General features: G+C 54.4%; 1 protein-coding gene across 2 annotated transcripts in view; it reads right to left on the bottom strand.

Moving 5' to 3' along the window:
• CPNE5 (copine 5) overlaps window positions 1-26,225 on the bottom strand; it is an 88,654-nt gene that overhangs the window by 16,000 nt on the left and 46,429 nt on the right. For both annotated transcript variants that reach the window (XM_032409919.1, XM_032409920.1), the window contains 4 exons: window positions 18,497-18,600; window positions 13,687-13,791; window positions 6,244-6,285; window positions 4,365-4,440 (listed from right to left, as the gene is read on the bottom strand). In XM_032409919.1, the coding sequence (XP_032265810.1) occupies window positions 4,365-4,440; window positions 6,244-6,285; window positions 13,687-13,791; window positions 18,497-18,600 (327 nt within the window). The remainder of the gene's footprint in view (window positions 1-4,364; window positions 4,441-6,243; window positions 6,286-13,686; window positions 13,792-18,496; window positions 18,601-26,225) is intronic.

Below are 26,225 nucleotides of genomic sequence, written 5' to 3'. Positions count from 1 at the left end.
GGGCAGGAAGGGTTCGGGCATGGGGAGCTGGAGGGAGGGCATTCCAGTTGGAGGAGATAGTCTGGGGGAGGGGGGACGGCTACAGAACTGGACGGCAGAACCACAGGGTGAAAGAGCAAACTGGGCTGGCTGGAAGAGAGCCTAGAATGCCAAGTTAAACATCTGAACATCACCCAGCAGCCAGCAGGGAACTCTGATGACCTCTAAGCTGGGAGGGGGCCATGATCACAGCAGGCTCTAGGATGCTGGGCCCGGACAGAAATGAGCATGAGGGAGAAGGAGAGATATCAGGGGCATGTCTACCTGCCCGGTTCTGCCACCCAATGGCTGTGTGACCCTAGGCAAGTTACTTGACCTTCCTGTGCCTCAGTTTCCTCATCTATAAAACTGGAATAAAAAGTACCTACCTTATAGAAAGGTATGGGGATTCAATAGGTCAATACAAGTAAAGCGTTTAGGACGTGGTCTGGAATGTAGTGAATACTATGTCACGTGTCAGCCGCTATTAATTTTTATTACTACCACTACTACCACCCCCACGAGTCCAGCAAGGTGAGAGGTAATGAGGGCCTGGGGGTTGTTGGAACAGGTACTGAGCTATGGCAAAACAACATTGTCAAGAAGTGACCACAGATCTCGGGCCCAGGGCGGGCCTGAAGGGGCAGGAGGGAAAGGGGTCAGGGGTGACCAGGTAGACACAGAAGGAAGAGCTGGATTTGGGGTCCCAGGTGGGAAGTTCACGTGGGGAGGGCTGGCGAGCTCTGCAGGTGGAAATTGTGAACCTAGGGAGAGAAGCCCAGAACAATCTCAGAGCCCCCACAGACACGAAGGCCACACAGATGATGTGGTGTTCACAGACACCTTCATGGAAAGTTCCAATGCCGCACGGTGCCTCAGTGTCCCAATCTGTCCCATGAGGGTGTGGAACTTTGAGATCTGAATACATCTCAAACTTTTATTCCCTAGTAGCCCTCCCAGCTGAGGAGAACAAACATGGACTCCTGGGGGTCTGGGTGTCGCCCAAAGACCTGGCCACAAGCGCATTTCTTTGAAGTCTTCTGTGTTACCTTTAAATTAGCCTGTATTCCACATTTCCACTCTCTAATTATAACTGTTTTAATATTAAAGCCATGTTTTGTTCTCAGATCCTCATGTGAAGTGGGCACTGAAGAAACGCCCTGTTTATTCTGAGGTTTCGAGCACTCCCAGCACACACCCCCACCCCCACCAGCGAGCCTCTCCAGCCGGCAGGGACCGCACCCTGATGGTCCATGTGGGGCACCATTGCCCCCTGGGGGCCAGGCCAGGAACTTCCCGGCTCCCAGGCTGGAATTCTCAGCCTTCTCCTCTTCCTGGCCTCACACCCCCAGGAGCCCTAAGGCCCCCAGGGCAGGTCTGGGGTCGGCCCTCCTGTGCAAGCAGGCCACTGAGTGGCTCCCAGGGGCCAGGAGCTGTGCTGGCTTTGGGAATGCAATAGTGAGTGAGACGCCACCCCCACCCTTAGGGCCTCATGGTCTTTAAGGGGGTGGGAAGAATGACAAACAGGTAATAATAGCCAGGGGGGTGGGGGAGGCAGGGAGGGAGCACTGAGGAGAGGTATTTCCCTCAGACTTTGCGGGTGGAGTGAGTGTGCAAGCAGAGAAGGCTTCCTGGAGGAGAAATCATACCCAAAGGGAGTCCCCAAGGATCCACAGGCCCAACCAAGTGAAGAGCAAAGGGGGCCCCAGGGGAGAACCGTGGAGTGAAGCACAGAGGCTGAGCCAGCAGGGAGGTTCAGAGAGCCTCAGAGGGCGTAATGGGGCTGCAAGTCGTGGTGAACAGAGGGAAGGGGCAGGGGCAAGACCCCAGGGGCCTCCTAGGGGTGGGAGGTGTGGCTCTACTTACACACACCCACTGGTTACACAGACTGTAGGTGGCTGGGGCACGGCGCCCGTGTGGAGGAGCCTGGACTCCACCTTGTAGGTCAAAGGCCCTGTAGTATCTCAGCTGGGGTGGGGGCGTCATTCTGAATCTCTTCCCTGCCCCTCTGTGTGAACCCCGGCCAGGCAGTGGGTGGGATGCCCAGCCAAAGGTTAAGCAGAGAGGCCATGTGATCAGATTACCATTTAGGAGGAGGCCTTGGATTACCGAGTGGGGATGGAAGGAGGCGGGAAGGCTGTTAGGGGTGCAGTTGCAAAGCCCCCCACACAGCGGGGAGGGTGGCGGTGGGGGTGGATGGGAGTGAAAGGAACAAAATGTCAGAGTCTGTGGGTAGTAGGAGGAGTGGGAGTTCAGTTGTGGAGTGGATGTGGGATGAGGGGTAACACAGAAGACTTCAAAGGAGGCGTCAAGGATGACTCAAGGATGACTCCCCAGGCCCCCATGATGGCGGCCCAGGAGATGGAGCCGGCTGGCCAGGGAGAGGGCATAGCTGTGGGGAGGCTTCAACCGGTGCCTTCAGTGTGGGAGGGCTGAGTCTGAGCAGGGGCCAGCAGACAGCTGGACATCCGAGTCAGACACGCCAGGGCCCAAGATGGTCTTTCCTGGCAGAAGCCTGTTCTCTCTTCAGGCAGCTGGACTCTAGAAAGGCCTTCCAGTGACACTGCCCACAGGGCAAGGCCGGCCCCCCTGGGACTGCCAGGGTTTAATTCCTTCTCTACCCAAGGGTGTTTCCGATGGAGAAAATGAGTCAATCCAACCTTTTCTGCTTTTAGCTTGAGAGATCATGGCCTCTTCTGAGCCTGTCAAGCACTCTTAAAAGCCAAACTCCAAGAGATATAATCCCTTCCCTTGCCTTCCCTAAAAATCTCCTTAAAGGCAGCCGGAGAAGGATGGAGCCCGCTTCCCTCCGCCTGGGTGGGGGAACGAAGACAGCCTTTCCCTTTGCTGATGCAGAAAACAAAGCAATTAACTGTGAGGATCAGAGCCCTTTCAAAGAAATGCACCCACGCTCCATCTTCACAATGGCCTTGTTCAACTGAATTCAGTACCTGCTTGGATCATAAGCACCTACCGGGTGTCCCTTGCTGCCCAGGCCCACGTGAAGGGAGGCCCCAGGAAGGGCTGTCCCCCAGCCTGCCCTTAGGGAGCTTCCATCTAGCCGGAACTCGAGACCTGCCCACTCAGAACAGAGACCCAGGGTGAGGGAGGGAGAGTGTGGAGCGGTTCAGACTCGGTGATGGGAGTCAAAGCCTGATCTTCAACGTCACTAGCTGAGTGGGTTGTTCCTGTGAGGAGAGAGCCCATCTGTAGGGCTGCTGTGAGATGGAAATCTCCTGGCACACTGGCACTCAACAGATGATACTGGAAGACAGCAGGGGCCAGGCACTGTTCTAGTGACTTCTTTAATTCTCATTGTGCCTGGCACAGAGTGGTTCAGGAACTTAGCCCACATCACGTGGCCAGTATGTGGTAGAGGCAGGGTATGAACCCAAGCAGTTATTAGGGTTAGAAGTATCTGTGGTTGGGGCACCTGGGTGGCTCAGTGGGTTGAGCATCTGCCTTCGGCTCAGGTCATGATCCCAGGGTCCTGGGATTGAGCCCCGTATCATCATCATCGGGCTCCCTGCTCAGTCGAGAGCCTGCTCTCCTTTTCCCTCTGCTCCTCCCCCCCACCCCTCTCGTGCTCTCTCTCACTCTCTATCTCAAATAAATAAATAAAATCTTAAAAAAAAAAAAAGAAGTATCTGCGGTTAAGTGGGTCTAGCACAGACTGTGCTGTCCATGAAGCTCACACGAGGGAGAAAGCACGAGACCAGAGTGCTGGGAAGGCCACCAGAGGAGCTGGAACTCAAGCTAAATTTGGAAGCTGGGAGGGCATTCCAGGAGGGCGAGCACACACAAGCAAAGGCTCAGCGGAAGAAATTGTCCTTGGAGGGCAAACACTATTAAATCTCCAGAAAGATTGGGGGCCTTGTCCAGGTTCTCCAGATCCAGATGGAGGCATCCTGATTCCTGTTCCTCTGATTCTTCCCTTCCAGAAACAGTAAGATACTCATCAGGCCCTGAAATTGTTCTGATTGAAGGCAGAGGGCCACCTTGAGCTCAGGACCTTGGATCTCCCCCACCTTCTGCCCCACTGACACCCCTCCTCACCCATCTTGGAAGAGCGCTTTGTGGGGGCACTAGAACTCAATGATTTGGGGAGCCAGGCAAGCCGACACTGTTTGCCTCTTGATTCTGCCACTTACTGAACCATGTGTCTTTGGGCAAATTCCCTCAATTCTCTGAGACTCAGGCTCCTTTACTGTAGAATGAGACTGTAAGAGCCACCTCCCAGGAGAACATGCAAAACCCCCAGCCCAGCCCATGGCCCACGGTAGTCCTCAGTGGCTGGGAGTTAGGCATGATCAGAGCAAACCCCGGACTTCGGGTGTCCGCCTCACCTCGTAGATGTTGAACTGGCTCTGCCCGCGGGCCAGCTCCCGGTAGCTGGTGGTGAATTCTCCAATGAAGTCGTGGCTGCAAGAGAAGGTCTCTGTGAGATGGTGTGGCCCAGGCCGCGCACTGCCTCTGCCCATCTCCCCACCTCTCACGTCCCTTCCCCTGGCTCCCGATTCTGCCTGGGGCTTCAGCTCCAGGGGCGCATGCCGGCAGAGAGGCTGGGTCTCTGGGAAGAGTCCAGTGTCCCCCGTGGAACAGGAAAGCCAGCGGTCACCTAGCAAAGAGCGGGGCCCCAGAGAAGGGGACCCACTTCTACTTGGAGTCTTGTTTGAACAAAACCAGCAGTGTTGGGGCTTTCGGGGACGACCGGAGAAATTTAAATATGAAATGAATATTAGATGGTATTCAAGAATTATTGTTCAACATGTCAGGTGTGATAATGGCATTCGAGGTTCTGTAGGAAAATGTCCTTATTTTTTTAGACGTTCTCAATGAGATATTTAGAGGTAGAAATGCCTTGATGTCTGTAATTTAAACTACATCAGCAAAACAGATAGAGCAAATGTGGCAACACGTAACGCTTGTTAAATTCAGATGATAGGCTTAAAAGCCTTCATTAAACTCCTCTTTTTCTATGTATTTGTCATTTTTCCAATAACGGTCTTTGAAAAGACCGTCTGTGTCATGTCCATTGAGGTAGCTGGAGGTTTTCAGCAGTGGCCATGCCTTCTGGGACTCTGCCCCCACAGTGTGTGTTCACGTTAAGGGGAGCAAAACCTCTCCACAGGTGAACCCCTGTCTCCCCCACGGCTGGCTGCCTTTCGCTGTCCTGGCCCCGGGAAGAGGCAGCCTGGGGGGCCCCCGGAGCAGCTGGAGAATGAGGCCCAGGAGATGTCCCCAGGGCCTGGCCCTGCCTGGAGCCCACTCTGGATTTTGACTACATATTTATAGCTCTCAGCACTCAAACTACGAGCTCCTTGATGACCCTATGACTGGTGGCTGTCCCCAGTTTTCTCCCTTTACAGGACCCTGTATCCGCATCACAGACCTGAGAGCTACAGATGGAGACTATGGGGCTGAAAGCCCCCTTACAACACCCCTATTGGTGCCACAGAATGGAGGGAGTCCCAAAAGTCAGGATGACATACTGGGTGTGGTCCAACAGACAAGCGGGAGCCAGTGAGGTTTCTGGACTAGAGCCAGGAGAGGCCCATTCTTGTCCTCATCTATGAATTCCCAGTGACACTGCTCCTTGGGGGCACTTACATTCGCAGACAGGGAGGGTACTGGCCTCCCACAACCCCAGTGAGAAGTGCCCTCCTACCTGCCAGGCTTGGCCCAACTCACATACTGGCTCCAGGGACCATTCACGTGCGTCAAAGCTTACCCTTCCCATAGCCCACTCCCTCAGGGCCTGCTCCCTGCAAAAACGTTCCTTTGATACCCCAAGGGCCTCCCCACTAGACTAGGCTGAGCTTGTCTTCTGCACCTCGGTCACCCCACAATGCTTAGCCTCACATGGAGAACATGAATGAATGCTCAGGGGGTCACTCGTATTTGTACGTTCAAATAGGCACATTTCAGAAAATCCTAATTCTCCCAAATGTGGCGAGGTTTTAGGCACTGGGCTGGCTGCTAGGCAGCTATTCGAGGAAAAGAGACCCCTGGAACCATGTCATGCAGGACAGAGAGCCTCTGGTGCCTCAGTGAAGCTGGGCAGGGACAAGCCACTGGGGCAGCGGACCCCCACCCCTGGAAAACCCAGGCGCCCTCACCCCCAGAGGTGCCATGGGCATAGCTCTCCCCATGTGAGGGCAGGGCCCAACCACCCCTTGGGGCTGCCCTCATCCCTGCTCACCTTCTGTCCTCCTGCCTGCTTACCTGCCATCCCGATCCCAGTCGTACACCTCCACCTTGATGGTCCTGCAAGGCAAAGGGCCCGAGGTGGGGTGGGCTTGCCCCGGCACCTGCGTGGCCCTGAGACCAGGCCCTTCCCATGCTCCTGGGCCAGAAGCGCGTGCAGACACACCCACCAGGCTCCAGGGCCCTCGGTGGAGATGCAGCAGCCCAAGAGACAAAGGAACGATCTTGAGGCCTTTTAGCAAAGGTCTTAGGGACAGAGGCATCCCGAAAGCTGTGTAGCGACTTCCCTGAGTTTCAGGGAGGATGTGGAAAAACAGCCTCAGATTTCAGTTCACCCCACCTTCTCCTTGGCCACCCCAGATGGGACGCAGGTCCCAGGATGAAACCATAGTGTGGATTTATCAAGGGTGGGGGCACTGCAGTGGGAGTGTGGGACCTCAGGCCAGAGCAGCTGGGCTCTCCTGGGGAGGGGTAACAAGACTGCAAGCTGGTGGGACCCCAGTCCGAGGAGTCTGAGCGGTGGGGGACCAGCCCGGCCCGGCAGGGAGGGGCCCAGGGCCCCCCTGAGTCAGGGATGGCCTGCTGAGCTTTTCCATTGCCACGACTGGCTCCTGAGTGAGGGTGTAATTATCTTCACATTTTAGCCTGGCTGCTTTAATTAGTTTGTTTTGACTCCTGTGCATGGGGCTGGGCTTTGGGAGCCCATTTTATTTTTAGCCCGTTTCCATGGCAACAGGCTAGCCGACCAGAGGTGGGAGGAGGGAGGTGGAGGGCTGCGGGTTAACCCTTGGTGCCGGTGGTCCTCCAGGGAGGCCCAGGGAAGGGGGAGCTGCCAGGGTCCCCCTGCAGGCTCAGGGTCCCGGGAGGCGCCAGAGGCGTGGGCAGCCGGGGTCTCCAGCCGTCAGTCCTAAACGGGGCTCGCAGAGGCAGCCGCCTGGGCCGGGAATCTAGTCGCAGATCGTCTCGCCCGGGGCCGCGGCCCGTCTTTGCGGGTGTGCGACGAGTCGGCCTCGGGGTGGCGCGGCCCCCAGCAGGAGGCGCTGTCTCCCCGCAGATGAGCCTTCCCCGGGTCTCCGGGCGGGGTGCGGGTCGGCCCGCCACAGGGCACCCACTGTTCCCCAGGAAGGAACGTCTGGGAGGCCGTGCACCAGCCGGGATTTGTGTGACCGCACTGTTAAATGGGGGCAGGCATGGAAGCCCGTCATTTCAAGGAATCCTCTAAATTCTTGTGAAAAACAAAACACCGTGTTTCTCTGAAGTGAATTGTGAAAGAAAAAAATCTAGGCCCCTGAAGGTGGGCTGGTGAGCTGGAAAGAGAAGAAAGAGGCTGGCATGCAGATGCTGTGGGACCTGGAGAGGTCACTGAACCTCTCTGAGCCACAGACCAACTTTTTCAAGGAGGGATAATAGCGGCTTTGCCGAACAGCTCCAAAGCTGAGTCGCGGAGCCCACCTGGCGCACAGGTGGGTCTCTGTAAAAGGCCTCCTCCTCTCCGCTTTGGCATTCGGCCACACTTGGATTGCTTTTCATAGGAAATTTACTTAAATCAGGGACACTCCTCTCTGGGTACCTGGGCTCCGCGACTTCCAATTCCTGGAATGACACGGCTGGAGGTGACCTCCATGGCATCCAAGCCTGGCCACCTGGCCAATCACCAGGGAGTTTTTCAGACATACACAGCCCCAGGTCCAGGTCCTGGCGGCTCTGGGCAGGGCCCCAGGATCTAGTTTAAAGGCTTCCTAAGCGGCTCTGCTGTGCATGTTCATTTTCAGATGGGGAAGCTGAGCCCTAACAGATGCACCCAGGGTCACAGAGCTGGCGAGGGTAGGAGCCAGGACCCCGCCCCACAATGCCAAAGTCCCCCAGTCCTTCCCAGAGCCGTGCGGCTCTGCAGGGGACTTTCGGGGACCGCAGCAAGGAGTGCCTCTCCTGAGACCACCAACACCAGCCCCTCAGGCAACTGGATCAGTGACAGCCACATGCTCAGAGGCTGTAGGAGGACCCCAGTTACCACCACAGCCTTGGATACCCCAAAAATCACTAAGGAGTTTTGTTTTGTTTTGTTTTTAATCCCAGTGCCCGAGGGCCTGATTGAGCTGGGCTGGATAGTACTCAGGCTCGGCTAGTTTTGGCAAGTCCCCCGGCTGATTGGAATGCACGGCCAGAGCCACCGACCTTCTCTAGAGGAGAGTGCTGGGTTTCCCCCCGGTTGCACACTGGGTCCCCTGGCGCGTGTTAGCAATCCTGACGCCAGCGCCTCACCCCGGAGGTTCAGCATCAGTTGTTCTGGGGTACAGCCTGGGCAGGGGGACTATTAAAAGCTCCCTGGGGAATTTTAACTTGCAGCTGAGGTTGAGACCCCTGGGTGTGAGATTCCTGTGCAAACTCAGCCCGGCCGCAGCAGAGGCTCCAGGGACAGCTGCAGCTTGGGGGTCAGATCAGCTCTGCGGCAGCAGCCTCCAGCACCCAGGGAGGAGGTGAGGGAAACGGTGCCCAGAGCCAGGGCCAGGCAGCGGCAGAAGCCAGACACAGCTCCGACTACTCTAGGGACAGCTCTGTGCCCCTGTGGGCTGTAGGAACAACCCCTTGGCACAGGCCTCATGAAGGCTCACATCAGACCAGCTGTGACTTTTGGCGATGGGACCCTAGAGGAGGGGCTCCTGGGTGTGGCACAATGGGCCTCTGCTACCCATAAGATGAACATCTTATTTGGCATTAAAGGCTCAGAACACAGAGCCCCTAATGTGGGAGGCAGTGAGGGGGCCAGAGAAGGCTGCGGGTACCTGTGCAGCCCTGTGTAACTGGCCTCCCCCCCCAGGGACTCTGTTTACCCCTCTGTAAAATGGGATAATCGCACCCACTTTGGCGTTGTTGTGAGAAGTCAACTACATCAATTCACATGTCATTCACACCAATATTGGACACGTTCTGTTCCATCTAAAACACTCCAGCCTTTCATCCAAGCCCCTGTCTTCCACACAATTGCTATTCACCATGAAAATGTCAGCTCCACGAGACCAGGGAGTTTGGGTTGTTTTGTTCCCCGCTGTATCTTCAGCTTCCAGAACAGTGCCTGGCATACAGTAGGTAACATAAATACTATTAAATACCCATCCCCTGCCTGAGATCTCACGACTTGGGGAAGCTACCATGCAGTAACAACTCGCTCCTTCCACAAAATCACAAAGGGAAGCCCGGACTGTGTGTGTGGCTTTCCCCACATCACACAGGGGCTCGGCGGGGAAGCCAGGCCTGGGGCCGGGAGCCAGTGTCCTGTGGGTCTCTGGACGCCTGGGGCTGCGGTGACGGAGCTGGGTCTGTGTGAGCCTCAGCAGGCCAGCAGGGCTGAGGGACGCCGGCAGAGCCCGCAGGCTTCCCTCTCGGCACACCCACACACCCACAGCTCTATCTATAGTCTCCTCGGAGCAGAGCTGCCCGCCTGCCTCCTAATGAGCCTCTCCAGGGCTGACAGGTCCCCGGGGGTTGGCCCTAAACTGACCGAGTCAGCCCAACAGTCCTAGAGGCTTCAGGGAAGAAGAGGGGTGTCGGGCCTCACTGGGGGGCGGGCAGTGACACTGGATGGCGGGGCCCCGTGCAAGCCCAGCCATAGTGCAGAGGCTTTCCCTCCTCAGTCTGCGTTCAGCTGCTTCTGCATGTGTCAGGTGGTCATACGAAGTGGCTGGGCCCCCTCCCAGGACTCAGCACATGGTGGGGTTCAAGGGAGAAGTATTTCCCTTCTCCAGCAGGCCCTCAAAAGTGTGAAGCTCCTGGGATGTGAGAGCCCCCAGTCCTAGGGGATCCTGTTCCCTCTCCAGGGGAGGACCCAGGACAACTTACTCTCTTCCAATCCACTCATTCAACATTAAGGTGTGAGTGAGGGAGAGGAGTCCGACCAGGAGCATCTGGCTCAAGGGGGAATCAACCCTCAAGTTACAGAATGTTCAAGGGCAGAGTAGAGGGGCTTCAGGAAACGCTGGGGAAGTGCTTCTTGTCATCACCCACTTCACCCCACAGGAGGGCTGGCCTGGCTCTGATCTTGACATCAGCTCCTCTGACTCCAGCTCTGCTCAGCTGGCTCGCTCGGGTTTGGACTGGAGACACAGCAAAGGCAGGGGGGACCTCTGCCTCTGGAGAAGGCAACTTCCGGAGAAAGGGCATGTACCTTCTCCTTGCTTTGGCAAGATACATAAGCTCCAGTCCTCTGTTTCTCCGTCTGTGAAATGGGCATGTCACTAGGACCCAACTTCTAGGGTTGCTGTGAAACTTCAATTCGCAAAATAAAATAATGTATTCAAACCAATTAGGGCACAATTTGATCCATGTCCGAAAGACTTGGTAATCTTGACTGGTTTCCACCCCCATCGTTCCAAGTAAACTGTCCTTCTTCACAGCTCCCTGCTTCTCACCCTCCCGGCCCTCTTCTTCACGGTAGGAGTTGATACTTCTGTTTGGATTCTCCCCTGAGCCCAGGCCTCTGCCCCCAGCTGCCTTCTCCAGGTTCCCTCCCAGCTCTCCGACCATCTCCGCGTCTCTCTCCTGCTCCCGACCTGTGCAGGGCCTCGGGCACCTCACCGCTGCCAGCTCTCTGTCCTCTCCCCTCGGCAGAGCACCACCATGCCTGTCCCACAGCCCACTCTGGCTCCCTTCCATTTCTGTCTCTCAACCCCAGCTCCAAACACAAATGACCTCTACGTCCCTTTCACCTCCAGATCTAGGCTGATGGCAAGGCCTTTGCATCTTCACCTCCAGGCTCAAAGCAGACCTGCCCCGAGTCCCTGGGCAAGCCCTCCACCAAACGGGCCCCACTCACACAGGTCTTGGCCATTTGGAGGCCGCAGAGCATGAGGGTCACGAATACAAATTCTCTAGCCAGCCTGCCTGGCTCCAAATCCTGGTTCTACAATTGACTGGCAGTAAGATCATACGTGAGCCACTTAACCTCTTTGGGCCTCAGTTTCTTTACCTGTAAAATGTGGGTAATATTAGCACATTTTCAGGGGAAACACTAATTGTTGGGAGAATGAAATTAGTTCATATACATAAATCACCACAGGAGTGCTACAGGACCCTTTGCTACTATTCTTATTCTTACTCTTATTCTTCTTCTTCTTCTTCTTCTTATTCTTACTTGTCTGTCTCCCACTCTGGCCTGGGAGCAACCTAACAGGGAGGCTCGGGTCTGATGTTCACTATGCCCACAGCACCCAACATGGTGCCCGGTGCCAGGCTGGCTTGGAAGACATGGCTGCTGGATTAAACTGAATGTGTTTGTGAGCTTCAAGAGGTACCTCGGGGGGAGAGGAAAAGTGGCTTCGTTTTCCTGCACAAACCCGTCCCTCTGCTGCTCTGAGAGGGCCTCCCAGACACTTGCTCCTCCCAAGTGGCTGTTGGGTACATAGGTCACCCTAGAGCCCAGTGGCAGAGGGGCCGCGTGACATGCCTGGCCCCCTCCATTAACACCACTGTCAGTCACGTCACGGTCAATCTGTTCTTGGCTGTGGAGAAGGGCCTGAGCTGCCTGGCCATGCTGGAGGGAGACCAGTCTGGGGCTCAGCCTGTGAGCGGGGGGAATGGGGGCCTCTGGAGGTGTTCCCCACCAGCTATACCCTCACTTCCACTGGTGGCTGAACAGTGAGCCCAGGCCCCTGAGCCCGGCTGCCTTCCTCACTCTCCCTGACAAGGCTGGATTCTCAGGGTGCAGCTGTCGGGGGTCAGCTGGACCCCCAACAACCTCTGGGTAGTGGGGCCACAGATCCCAATTCCTCCCACCCCGTGAGACTTGAACTGCTACGCTCTCCCATCCCCCAGTCTCGAATTTCCCCTCTGTTCCTGTTGCCTCTCGCCATCCCAATCATTCTTCCAGCAACCAATACCCCCCAGCACTTCCCAGCCTTCCCCAAGCCTCCTTCACACGGTACTGCTCCAACCAGGCTGTTCTCCCACTCCGCAGGCCCCCGGAAGCCCCAGGACCCAGCCAGACATGTAACCGGGCTTCGTTTGGCTGGAATGCCTATTTTTGTCTCCAGTCTCATTTTGCACAATTATTTAGCTATCTAAAATGCAGATGTGTGCACATCTGAGCTCCCTGTGGTCAGACTAGAGGCTCCCTAGAGATGGAAACGCGGCTACATTCCCTTGAACGCCACACCCCTGCAGGCGAGGCGTCGCGCACATAGTAGGTGCTCAGTGACCGCCTGTGGAACAGACGGGCAGAGCAGTCCCCGCTAAGAGGCAGGAAAAGGAGCCACCTCATCTCCTGGATCAGCAACCTAATAGGGTGGCCTGAGGGTTTCCTGGAGGGAGACAGGGGTGTCTGAAGGCCATCCGCTCTGTCATTCCCACTCCACTGCGCCACACGTACCCAGTCAGGAGCCACTGTGAGCAGGCCCAGCTTGCTCAAGGCTTCCCCGGGGAGCCCTGGTATGTCCCGTCCCGACTGGCAGCTCATCCGCCAGCAACAGCGATCCCCGGGGAAGCAGGCCAGGTTCTCGTGACTTCACACAGGCCGACGCCATCATACAGCACCCATTTTACGTGCCCCCCACTCCCTGGCACTCAGCACAACATGTAATTATACGTTTCTTTGTGTGATTATCGGATTAATGTCTGCCTCCCCCATGAGAATGTAAACTCCACAAGGTTGGGTGAAGGGTGAAGACTGTGTGTTTGGTTTCCTGCTGATTTCCCGGGAGCTAGCGCAGTGCCCGGCACTCGGTAGGAAGTCAATCAACGTTTGTGGACAAAATGCGGGCTTTGGTATTTTAGGCACACCAGGGCTTTCTTGTGTAGGTTGTGTCATGTGAGCTTCTAAGCAGCCCTTGAAGGTAGGCGGACGTTTAAAACCCATTTTACAGATAAGGAAACTGAGGCTCAGACAGGTCAAAGCTTGCCCAGGTTGACAGCGCTTTTTGGTCACAGAGCCAGGGTTAGAAACCAGGTCCCCAGTGTCTACACCCAACAACCTACACTCAAACAACAATGGTGAGAGCCGACATGTAATCAGAGCAGGGTGCAGCACATCAAAAAAGTTTCCTGAATTTTCTGTACTCCGCCCCTCTACCCCCATTTATCTTGGGATCCTAACTCCCCAGGGTCCATCTGCTAGGAGCCGGGGTTGGTGTGGCCACCTCTGCCTGCCTCTAGAGCCCCCATCCTGTCTCCGCCTGCCCCTCCACTGGAAATCATGAAGAGAAAGGCTGCGGAGCTCCAGGCCGGGACACCCAACACCCACCAGGGCTCCCCGGCATCCCATTCCCCCAGCCTGGGAAGGTCCCCACCAGGGGAGGGCTGCCAGATCAGGGGGACAGCGGCAGGGCAGGGTGGGGAGGCAGGCCTGTGAGGAGGAGGCAGACACTGCCCAGGGGGGCGAGGGGCGGGGACAGCACTGCTCCAGGGGGCTCTGCCATACTGCCCAGGGACAGCCCGCACCTAACACCCGGGAGGGACAGGTTCTCATCTCACCGGTCATAGTCGCCATTGCAGAGCGCTCTCACAGGAATGGAGAAGGTTTGCCAGACTGGGTTTAGGGTGTTCTTCATGACCTCGGTCTTGTGGCAGATGGTGAACCTGGTGAAGGAGAGACGGAAGGTGTCAGGCCTGAACCCAGGGAGGCAGAATCCAGGTCAACAGAGGGGCCAAACGATTAATCTCTGCACTTGCCAGGCAGTGGAAGCCAGAGCTGCATGAGGTGATGAGCTGCCTGTCACTAGCAGCATCCAGGCACTAACTATGGCCATTTTTTTTTAAAGATTTTATTTATTTATTTGAGACAGAGAGAGAGAGCACGCGTGTGCACAAGCAGGGGGAGGGGCAGAGGGAGAAGCAGACTCCCCGCTGAGCAGGGAGCCCAAAGTGGGGCTCAATCCCAAGATCCCGGGATCATGGCCTGAGCTGAAGGCAAACGCATAACCAACTGAGCCACCCAGGCACCACATAGATGGCCATTTCTTGGTAACACTTGAGAGAGGATTCCCAGCAGCAGGTGGGGAGTGTCAGGAGATAATGGGTTCTGCCCCCCTCCCCCACCTCTCTGTGTGACCTTGAGCAAGCCAGCCTCTGTGACCTTGAGCAAGCCGATCCCTCCCCTGTAAACTCAGGGAGCTGGCTGCTGTCAGATGTTCTTCATCTGAAATCCATGGAAGGATCTGTGGATGGGATTTAGGGGTTTGTGAACACCTGAAATCGGGTGAACTTGGGTGGGTGACTTTCATATGTTTGATGTTCCCCTGCCTGGAGCATTGTCTCCCCAGATTTCCATGTTCATGGCTCATCTCCTCACTTCCTTCAGGTCTTTACTCAAATGTCACCCGTCTGATAAAAGCACCTGCCCTGATATAAAATTTATAACCCCTGGTCCCCTGACCCTGACATCCCCCCCTAGTCCCCTCCCATGCTTTTTTTCTACTTTACCTGTTATCTTTTGACATAGTCTATGTTTCTCCTTATTTATTTTATGCTTTGTCACTAAAATGCAAGCTCCGTAAAGGCAAGGGTTTGGTGTCCTTGATCACTGGTGTATCTCTGGTGCCCAGACCACTGCCTGGCACTGAGTAAGCGTTCACTAAATGGTTTTTTTTGGAACAAACTAATGAATAGATGTATGTCTTCGAGGAGAGTTTCCACAGCTTTCACTGGCATTAAAGGCAGTGAAAGTGAGGCCCCTGGCTTAGACAATCTCTAAGACACTTTCGGCTCTCCCAGTGTGAATCCACCGAGCCTGCTTTGCAAACGAAAAGTGCCGAACTGGCTTACCCCGCCGGGCTCCAATCCAGCGTCCCTGCCCACTCCCCACGCCATGCCTGCTGGCCCCGTCCTGGCAGCCTGCCCTGCCAACACGGAGGGGTGGCCAGGAGCCAGAGCCGACCTGGGGGCAGAGGCTGTCCCCCTGAGATTTCCCAGCCTCCCCCCGCCCCAGCCACCTCCCAGCCTGGAAAGGTCACCCCGGAAAGTGCCTGGGCCCCGCCCGTGCCCACACAGCCTCTGCCACTTCTTCTCTGGCAATTTTCAAGTCAAAATGTCATTCCTGTCACCGCGGCTCAGCGTTTCTCTTCTCTGCTCCTTCTCGCCCGCCCACTGGCGTGTGGAGATACATGTGGGAGACCTCCCCACACACCCCGGAGCTGGTGACGAGGACAGGAATGGAGAACAGGGACAGGAGGGGGCCATGGCTGCCCAAGTTGGGGCAGGCAGGTAAGGCAGGAAGAGGAAAGGGTTGGGGAGGGGGGCGCGGGAGGGAGAATCAGGAGCAGCCCCTGGGCTTCAAAAGGAGGGAGTTCGCCTGCCTGTGCAGAAGCCGGGCTGGGCTCCAGAGACCTCCTACCTGGAACAGTTACACCCACCTGCTGTGGAACCCTCCCAGCCCCCTCCATCTCTTTGGACCCACCGACTTCTCTGTCTCTTCTTCCCTTGCCAACCAGTTTCTTGACCCGGGTCTTCTGAGCTATTAGCCCGATTGCCTCCCTCCGTGCTTCTCCCTGAGCCCTGTGTAGTCCTGTTTCTGCTTTCAGACTCTGGTCTGAAGCTGCTTTCTTTAAGGTCCCCCAAGCCCCTCATCACCAAATCCACAGACCCCTCGACTCCCTGCTGCACTTGCCGTGGGGGCCGGGCCCTGGTGTGGAAATGGTCCCTGCAGACATCTCATGGCTCAACTCAATTCACCCCGACTTCCGCTTAGGGCGTGTGGTGTGGGAGAGCATGAGTCGGACTGGTGAGGCTCCATTCCCAGGGCCCCTCCGGCCAGCTGTGCAGTCCTGGGCAAGTGACTTTCTCTCTCTGAGCTTCCCCTTCATTGTAAAATGGGGTGGGGGGGGGAACCAGTTGCCAACACTTCCGGGCCCTGTTCTAATGACATATATGAGCTCATGTGGTCCTCACAGCAACCCTGAGAGGGAGGTGGTGGGATTATCTCCACTGCACATACCAAGAACCTGAGTTGGGGACGTTATAGGTGCACAATCCAATATGGTAGCTTCTAGCCACATGGGACTATTTACCTTTAAATTAATCTAAATTAAATTAAAAATTAAGCTCCTCAGTCACACGAGCCCCGTTTCACAGACTCAACAGCTACGTGTAGCTAATGGTGACTGTACTGGATGGCAAGATGCAGAACATTGCCATCATTCCAGAAAGTTCCACTGGGTTAAGAGACTTGCCTAAAGGTACACAGCAGGCAGCCCGGCGGACCTCTCTGTCACATTCTTACTCCCAGAGCAGAGATTGGGACTGAAGAAGACAAAGTAGGTACAGGGCCAGCAGGACAGTGGGTGCTCTGAAGATGCTTCCTCCCCTTTCCCTCCAGGACATTCCACTCCCTGGGTTCCCTCACCGACCTTCCTCCTGACCTCTTCCTAACTGGGGGTGTCTCCCAAACCTACTCATCTCTCCTCAAACCCTGGGTAACCACCCTGCTTCCACCAGGTCAGCCTCTGACCTGTGCCCGCAGACTGGCCCATCCTTTGGGGGCCTCTGGGTGGGTTTCTCCAGCTGCCTTTGGTGACCGCTCCTGGAGAGATCCAGCCCGTGCTTCAAGTGAAACTCGCCCCCAAATAAACTCCCCTCGCCTCCCCCATCTGACCAGCTCCTTTGCCATTTTTAACACTCTGGGTTTCCCACAGCTCCACTAGCTGGGAGGGGCTCTGACTTCAGTGGCCACCCCAGTCCTGCCTAGTGAGGTCTGCTCACTGTCCTTTTGCCCCCGTCCTCCCCTCCCCACTTCCTCCCTGCATTTCCCGGGCGAGGCTCCGAGGCTCGCCAGCGCTCAGCACCTCCCACCTGTTCACGGTGTCAGTCACGAGTCTCTCCCTCTTCCCTGCCCCCTCCCCACCCATCCTACACAGGCTCTGCTAGAACAATCACTGGCAAACACTTTGCAACACACCCCTTCCCTGCTCCCAACCCCAAATCCCTCTCTCCTGGCCAGCCGGCCTTCACCTCCGAGACAAACCTGGCCTGACCAGGCATCGCCTCTCTGGAGGAGACCTGTGTGGCCATTTCCATGGGCGCCCGGAACATCACTCGGCCCTTTCCCTCCCTCCCTCAAGTCAAGTCAAAGTCAACAAGAATTATTTAAAGAAATCCTGCTGGGAGTCCTTTGGTGAGACAAAGACTCCTTTTGTTATGCAAATGATCACACCTAATTTCCCTTATTTTGTTCGTTCAGGTTTTAAAATCGGTTTTCCCTTGAAGTGAAACACACCTCCTCCCTGCTCCTCCCTGCCCCCCAACACACACACACACGCACGCACACACACACCCAGAGTTCCAGAATCAAGGGGAGCTTGGAGGAGGCCTTTCTGCCCTCCGCTCCGGACACACCTGCTTTGCACTCGCCTTTTCTCTAGCCTGTTATTCATCTGCTCCTCCCCCATGGGCCCATTTTCTCCCTCTCCTTCCAAACCTGCTTCCAAGTTCCCCTTCTCCAGCAGTGTTTCTCTAATTAACCTCCCTGGCCCCATCGCTTCCCGGTTCTGCAGCATCCCAGCTCAAAGTGGCCACAGCCTCCCACAGCTGTGCTGCTTAAAGAGACCGTGGAGACCGCCTAATCCAACTGGTTCATTTTCCTGATGAGAAAATAGGCCCAGAGAGGGGGCATAACTTGCCCCGGGTCACACAGCAAGCCAGTGGGTTGGACCGAGGTCCCCAGACCCTCAATCTAGAATCTGTGCATCCGTGTGCACGGCTGACCTACATTTGCCGATGTGTTGTGTGTGTTTCCGTCATACTGTGGGTGGCTTCCAGATTAGGGAGAGGAGAGGAGGAAATGGGGGCTTTAAAGACGCGTGCGGTTTTCAATGAAGCCTATGGCAAGGTGTGGGACTGGCCAGGTAACAGGGTCCGGATTTGCCATGCTGGGCGTGTGGTAGTTGGGTGGGGGGCACGTGTGGTAGTGGGGTGTTCAGAGGGCTGCTGGCGGAGGAGGGGTGGGCTGGAGATATGTGCTGATTTGTGTGGAAGAAGGAAGGGGCTATTCGGAGGAACCCCTCATTCCCACCCTAGCCCCGCTTTCACCCACTCCCCTCACCTCCAACATACCTAGCACCCACCATTGCTGAGACCCTCAGAATGGCACTGCTGGCTTGGGAGCTGCCCGTACCCCCCACCGGTCCCAACCGCGTGTCAGGGCACTACCCAGGAGCCCCGGCTGCTACTGTGAGCAGGAGGCCCAGGCGGCACTGGGAAGAGGCAGGCCCAAGCCCCCCTGCCTGGAAGGTCACCACACCCCTCCATCCCTGATGCCGGAAAGGGGGTGAAGTGCTGTCAGGGGACTTACGTTCCATCCTCATTGCTTCTGTAGAACACCAAGAAGGGGTCGGACTTCCCAAAGAAATCCTTTTTGTCCAGCTTGTTGGCACAGAACTGCATTGTGGCTACATCCTGGTGGGAAGGAGGGAGAACAGGGGTGAGGCAGGAGACGGCTGGAGGGCGCCCCAATCCCTGTGGAAACACAGCCCCAAGGCCCTGGAAGATAGGAGGATTCTGAGTACCAAGCTGGTTAAAGGGCAGCATGTTACGTTTGCCCTGCACCAACCAAGGGCCAGGCCCTGGGCTAATACTGGGGGGGGGGGGGTCTCATTTCATCTTCGAACAACCCCACTGGGCAGGTCTGATGGAGCAGTGTGGGGTGGGGTGGGGGGTTGATTCTGGAGCCAGTTGCCCCAGCTGAAGCAGGTGGATTCTGGAGCCAGCTGCCCCAGTTTGAATTCTGGCTCTGCCACTTTCTAGCTGTGTGACCTCAGACAAGGGAGGCAACCGCTTGGAGCCTCAGTTTCCCCTCTGTACCACGAGGCTGATCACAGCAGCCACCTCAAAGGGCTATTGCGAGGACTAAAGGCAAAGCACTCGGCAGAGTGCAGGCCCATCAGTGTTGATGTGCGTGAGTCCACTACTGTTTTACCCAGTGGCTCAGACAGGTGAAGCGACTCACCCAAGGCTACTCTGACCTTGGTCTGCCAACCTCAGAGCCCTCGCTCTGTCCACAGCACCTCATCCCCTCACACACTGGGTGGCTCCAAGAAGACTGTCAAGATGAAACACCACTGGGGCTCCTGGGTGGCGCAGTCGGTTAAGCGCCCGACTCTTGGTTTCACCTCAGGTCATGATCTCAGGGTCACGGGATTGAGCCCCTGTGCTGAGTGGGGAGTCTACTTGGGATTCTCCCTCTCCCTCTGCTCCTCCCCTTGCTCTCTCTCTCAAATAAATACATCTTAAAAAAAAAAAAAAAAAAAAGATGAGACATCACTTTCACACCCACTAAGCCATGAGAGGCCCACCCAACTCTCTAAGGTAGGTGCGGCCCATTTTACAGCTGAGGAGCCTAAGGCTCAAAGCAGGGAGCAACTCCCCTAAGTTCACCAGGCAGAGCCCTGGGATCTGACTGCCGTGACTAACTCACGGCCCCAGCGGACACAACACTCAGCCCAAGAGCACAAAGAAGGTAGCCAGGCCCTGGTGAGGATTGCTGGACCCCTCCCCTCACATGGCCCCCAGTTCCTCAGTTTGCTGCGGCTGACAGGACACTGGGCAGAGATGCCCCCATGTCCTCCTCTTCATCCATCCCCACGTGACCTCTTCAACCTGAAAGGTCTGCATCCTGACAAATCAGCTGCCAGGTGGCCAGAGCTCAGAGCTTTGTTGTCTAGTCCCTGGGGCCTGGCTTGCCCTTCAGGGCCAGGGCCTGTCAGGAAGTCACTTAGCTCTCTCACTGCCCCCTTCCTGTCACTGGGAAAGACCGTCTCGTGAGATGAGTGTCCTACAGGCCTGTGAGGACCAAAATGGTGGCAGAGATGAAAAGGCAACCTCCCACATGTTTGAAGGACATGCTCAAAGGTTTGGGAGTGGGTATGATATAATGGTTAAGAATATGATTGCTGGGGAAAAGAAAAAAAAAGAATATGGTTGCTGGAGCCAGGCTGCCTGCTTCAGCTCCATCCCTTTCTAGCTGTGTGACCCAGAGCAAGTTGTTCACCCTCTCTGGCCTCAGTTTTCTCATCTGTAAAATTGGGTACCGGCAGCCTACCTCATAGGTTTGTTGTGAGGTTGAAATGAGTCAATATGACGATAGTGCTGGAAATATTGTATGGCGCACGCCAGGTGCCTTGTACGTGCAAGCTATTTGCACACTTGCCCCTCCCTGTACACACAATGTGTGTGGCCTCTGTCCCTGCCCCACCCCCTCAAATGCCCTCCCTCAAGGACATCTGACAATAGCAAACACAGAGCATCCTTCCCTTCACTCATTCGTTCCTTCAACACACATTTACTAGATACCGTACGTATGGCCAAGTCACTGATCTCCTTATCACCTTTAGCCCTTGAAGTAATCCTTTGTCGCTTTTTTATAAATGAGGGAGCAGGGGGTAGAAGCAGCTAACCTGCCCAAGATCACCAGGTGGTAACTGGTCGAGTGGCAATTCAACACGTATGAACTGATCTCAAAGTCACGTCCCTTCCGGCACACCACTCCGCTCCCTGAGAGAGAGCGCAGTCCAGTTCGGGAGGCCCCCTTCCTTGGTTTCTTTGGACAGACTCCGGGGCGGGTATGGACGGGAAGGGGCTGGCCTCTGGTTAACCTGGGCCGGAAGTGCCCACTCAAGGGAGGCCCTGAGGAGGGGCAGGCCTGAGGCACAGCAGCCCGCACACAGAGGGGCCCAGGTAATGACGACTTTCATCATGTCTTTCTTCGTGGCCTACCCGAGAGGAAGAAGGAGCTGGACTGGGGGCTTGCAAGGCCTAGGAGCCCCGGGAATCCTAGAGCCTCCAGAGAAACCTAGGACATCAGACCTGGAATAAGAGACCGGCCGACTTATGGAGCACTTACTACATGCAAGTCACTACGTGAAGCCTTCTCTTTACGCACATTATTTCACTGAATCCGCATCACAACCATATGAAGTAACTCTGCTACTCTCTCCATTTTACAGATGAGGAAACTGAGGCTTTTAAATCCTGTCATATGCCCAAGGTCACATAGGGGGTCACCCAGGCGGGGCTTTCTCCCTCAGCCTCCCAGAAAGATCTCTCACCTTCTAAACCCGCTCCATGCAGTCACTGTATCTCCACAGTAGAAAGTTCCAATCCCATCCCATGTTGGAGGGAGGGAGCATTTTATTTTATTTTATTTTATTTTTTAAAGATTTTATTTATTTATTTGAGACAGAGAGAATGAGAGAGAGAGAGCACATGAGAGGGGGGAGGGTCAGACGGAGAAGCAGGCTCCCTGCCGAGCAGGGAGCCCGATGCGGGACTCGATCCAGGGACTCCAGGATCATGACCTGAGCCGAAGGCAGTCGCTTAACCAACTGAGCCACCCAGGCGCCCGGGAGGGAGCATTTTAAATGCCTCCCTGGGGAGCTCTATCCCATGGCCTAGAAAAAGGAGGAGGCCTAGGACCAGGTGGGCTCCTCCCAACGCTGGCTATAGAATTGGTGAGGCCCATGGGAAAGGGGAAATGTGACAGCAGGGCATTGCATTAAACCGAGCATAGGCCCTACGGGACCGCACCGCTCATAGGCCCACCAAGCCGGCCCTCGCTCCTCCCACAGGGCAGCGGGCGTGGCACCAGAAAACACCGCCCTTCAGACTCTGCTGAGGACAGCAGAGGGGGATAGCCCAGCAAGGCTCCCTGAGTTCTGGGCTCTCAGCCTCAGTTTCCTTCTCCATAAAGTGACCTGCTGGGCAGGCCGATGACACTGTCCTTTAATGCCAGGCAATTTAGGCTTCCGTGCCGATGGCACTGGGAGCATAAGGGGACAGGGACGACACTGGGGAGGCTGGCACTCAGGAGACAGTCCGGGAGTCCAGACCCCCTCCAGCTTCCCCAGGATACGGCTGGGTTGGAACTCCAAATGTGACCCCACCCATCTGGAGGTCACCTGAATGAACTCAGGCAGGCCACATGCAACAACCTGCACTGGTTGACTATAAAATACACACTTATATTGAAACAACCAAAACCGATGCCACAAAATCCAGGGGCAAAAGCTCTTAGTGTCGCTTCCTAGGAGAACCCCTCAAGGCCCTGCAGGATCAGGAAGGGAAGCAGAACGTAACAGATCATCACGCCCAGAACCATTCAGCCAAGGCCACCTGTTTGGAGCCGCACTTCTGCCACCTATCCGCTGAGCGGCCTGTTGCAAGCGATGTCACCTAAGCCTGGGTGTTCTCTTCTGGAAAAATGGAGTAGCTGGGATGCCTGGGTGGCTCAGTCGGTTAAGCGTCTGCCTTCGGCTCAGGTCATGATCCCAGGGTCCTGGGATCGAGTCCCGCATTGGGCTCCCTGCTCCGCGGGGAGCCTGTTTCTCCCTCTGCCTCTGTCTCTCTCTCTGTCTCTCATGAATAAATAAATAAAATCTTTAAAAAAAAAAAAAAATGGAGTAGCAATGGCCCCCTGAGATCCCATCCTGAAGAGTAAAGCAAAGGGCCTTTGTGAAACACCGGTCCACAGTGCAGAGCATGGAGCAGCTGCAAGAACGGGCGCCAAGTCTTGTGGAGAGCCATCTATTCTTGCGCTGAACTCTATGCCACCGCCAATGTTTAACTGGTGTCTACCTATGAAAATGGCAGTAGAATAGGGCTCTACCTAATCTGTGCCAAGCAGATATTTTTATGCCTATCAGTTCCTTTAATCTTCTCACCAACCCCAAGAGGTAGGAACTATTATTATTCCCATTTTAAAGATGGGGAAACTGAGGCCCAGAGAGGTTAACACCCTTGCCCGAAGCCACACAGCTATTAGGAGGAGAAGCTGGGATCGGAGCAAGACAGTCTGGCTCCAAAGCTTAATAACTGAGATTCCAAATGATGACCCCAAATCATCCCGATAAGTTTAATTATGTTCTGTAGCCTCAGTTTGAGGAGTCAGAGAAGTGTGAAATCCATTTTAGAAAGGCCTCCTCCGTGCAAACTAGTTAAAATTACAGGGAAAAAAAAAAAAAAAAAAAGCCTGGCTCTGAAATTCAGCTAACTGGAAAAATCCTCCAATGAGCCACACCTCATTCCCGCTGATGGCAAATCCATGAGGTGTTGCTGGCAGCTTATTCTGCCGCTCAACCTGATCTGCCCTCCCTAACACAATCTAGACCCAGGAACATTCACCAAAAGCGCTTTGCGATCATCAGTACTGTTGTGCCACTGTTGAATCCATGGGGATAAAACAGACCTGCAGTGAGACTTCTAGGCTGTGACCACGGCCAGCTTCTTCCCTCATGAGTGCGCACCCGTTGGGGAGTCCTTGAGACAAGGCACCGTAGCTGTCTTGGGACTGTGCTTTTTTTTTTTTAATTTTAATTAAATTCAATTAATGAACATAGAGTGTATTATTAGTTTCAGAGGTAGAGTTCAGCAATTCATCAGTCGCATAGAACACCCAGTGCTCATTCCATCATGCACCCTCTTTAATGCCCATCACCCAGTTATCCCATTCCTCCACCACCCTTCCGGGGACTGTGCTTTTGAAGGTGGCTCTGAGTTATGTCAATAGTCATATCACACAGACAAGGCTTTGACCGCTCCCCTTAAATGCAGGTTAGTGAATGGACCCCAGGAAGAGTCTGGGGAGTGGCTATAGATGGACTGGGCCAGCAGGATTAGGAAGCAGCCAATCCTGGCTAAGGTCAGAGGTCCCGCTGTTTAAAGCCTCAGCTGGAGGGTGGGGCTCTCTGAGCACGTGAAATGCTCTTCCCAAACCAGAAGCATCTCTGGAATCAACTGTGGAGAAGATAAACAACTCCTGCAATATATAATTTCCAGCAATTTCTGCCTTTTCGCCCTATCTTTTTAAAAAACATATTAAGTTCTTCTAAAACAGCAGGATTGCCTCAATTTGCATCTTCCCGCATGTTAATCAGGCTGCTGGGGAGACTACAGCAAACAGCCTTTCACTCCAGGGTGGCCTGGCCTACTCCAGAGCGTTAGCCCTCCCTGCCCCAGGAGGTCAGAGTTCAGGCCCAGAGGACAGCAGGTGAGCTGAAGGCCAGGAGAGGGTAGCAGCACCCAGGAAGGGAGAACGGAGGCTGGGTCTTGCTGGCATGCTCCAGTATCAGAATAAGAGTACGGTAAGTGCAAAATTTAGAAGGTGCCCAAAAGCCCAGTCATCAAAATCAAGATTTTAATGTGACATCTTGAAAAGTCAAAATCAATGCAAAAACCCATGACAAACAAAACATCCACAATTCAAATAAAGCCATTTTACAAATGAAGAAACGGAGGCACAGAAAAGTCAAGTAACTTGCCCAGAGTCACATAGCTAGTAAGCAATGGCATTTGGTCTGGATCCAGAGCCCAAGTTCTTAACTTTGCCCTCCTGCTCACACGCTACACCCTAAAAAAGATGGTGGAACCATGATGACATTTATTGGCTTCTCTTCAAAGTTTGCGGAAAAAAAGATATCAATTAAAAAGATAAAGAATCATTAGCCACAACTCTGAAATTCAGCACGCCAGCAGGAGGGAACACAACCCAGAGTTGACAGTGATTCTGTGAGCTGTAACCTCTGGGAGGGCTCCCACATTCACAGAAGGGTCCAGAGCCCCAGCTCACCAGGATAACACTGCAGAAGCAGGGGGCCTGGGGTGCAGGCGTTTTGGGATATCCACAAAGACCCTGTAGGTTAGAGCTGATTTGAACCCAGATGGTGGGTGTAGGAGTTTGTCTAGGAGATTGGGCCTGTCACTACACATTGACTGTAATGACCACGTGGGGGTCAAGCTGGGTTTTCTCTGCCGTCTTAATGACTGACTTCTCAAATAATCTCATCAGCTGTGCATCTGTTGATTTGGTCATTCAGACGCTGTAAACCCCAGATTGGCCGTTTTCCCTCCCACGCATGGAGCCTATGTGTCTGGGATACTAACCAAAATCCATCACTAAAGTTCAAAAGAAAAATGGAATGATTTGGCTAGGAGGAGATATTCATGGCAGTGTGAATGATACTGTTTCCTATAAGAGAATAGATTTAATAAATTATGGCCATCCATATAATGGAGGCATAATATATAGCTATTAAATACGTTTTCAAAGAATATCTAATGACATGGGAACATAAATCTGGATACCACATTCTACTAATTAGAAGAAAAAAACCATACACAGAAACACCTAGAAGAAAGGAGGAAATGCAGCAAATGCACCAAAATGTGAACAATGATGATCTCTTTGTATTTTCTGTCATGTCCACTATGAACATGTTATTTTTTAGCATCAGGAAAAAATGTTTTTGTTTTGTTTTTTTTCTTTAAACCAGAGGGATGATTTCTAAGACCAAAAAAAAATTACCAACTAACTTGTAAAAGGGTGGTGTGTACCTGCTCATCACGGATCACGCATCTGTGCCACAACACATGTCTTTCCCAAATACCAACCTGCATGCTTCTGAGTCTCAGAAAAGCTTCACCGCTTCCCCCGCTTCACCTTACCTCTTTCTCCTTATCTTTCTCCCTTTCTCCCAGGACTCTTCCCTAGGCTCCCACATGGAAACACTGGGCTCTCCCTGATGTCAGTCCTGAGAACAGTGAGAGTTCTGACTTTATCAAGATTCAAACCTGCTAAGCAGGTCCGCTACAAGGTCCCGCACCATCTAGCCTCCCACCCCACCTACTCTCTCACCTCTCCAGTGTCACTCATCACTATCTCCTTGCCCCAGGGCCTTTGCACAAGCTGTTCTCTTTGCCTGGACCCATCTTCTTCCAGGTAGCTGCACAGGCTTATTCCTTCACCTGTATGTATTTGGGCCTCTTATATGGTATTATCCATGGATTTTCCTTCAGGATAGTAAAGAGTGCTATAAAATACTTGCTACTAAAAAAAGAGGCAATGGGTCTGATGAAGTTAAGGACCCCTGCTGTACCGTGATTGCTGGTTGGCATTTCTGTCTCTCACACTAAATTGGAAACTCTGGGAGGGGGGGCAAGAACTGACCCAAGACATATTTGCTAAAACGAATGAACACATGAGCAAGCTGGTGATACCTAAGGCGGGGGGGGGGGGGGGGGGGGGGGGGGGG

This window comes from Phoca vitulina, unplaced genomic scaffold, assembly GCF_004348235.1.
Source record: "Phoca vitulina isolate PV1807 unplaced genomic scaffold, GSC_HSeal_1.0 scaffold11, whole genome shotgun sequence".
NCBI lineage: Eukaryota > Metazoa > Chordata > Mammalia > Carnivora > Phocidae > Phoca > Phoca vitulina.
The sequence above is the reverse complement of the archived record's forward strand: the minus strand, read 5'-3'. Positions and strand labels throughout refer to the sequence as shown.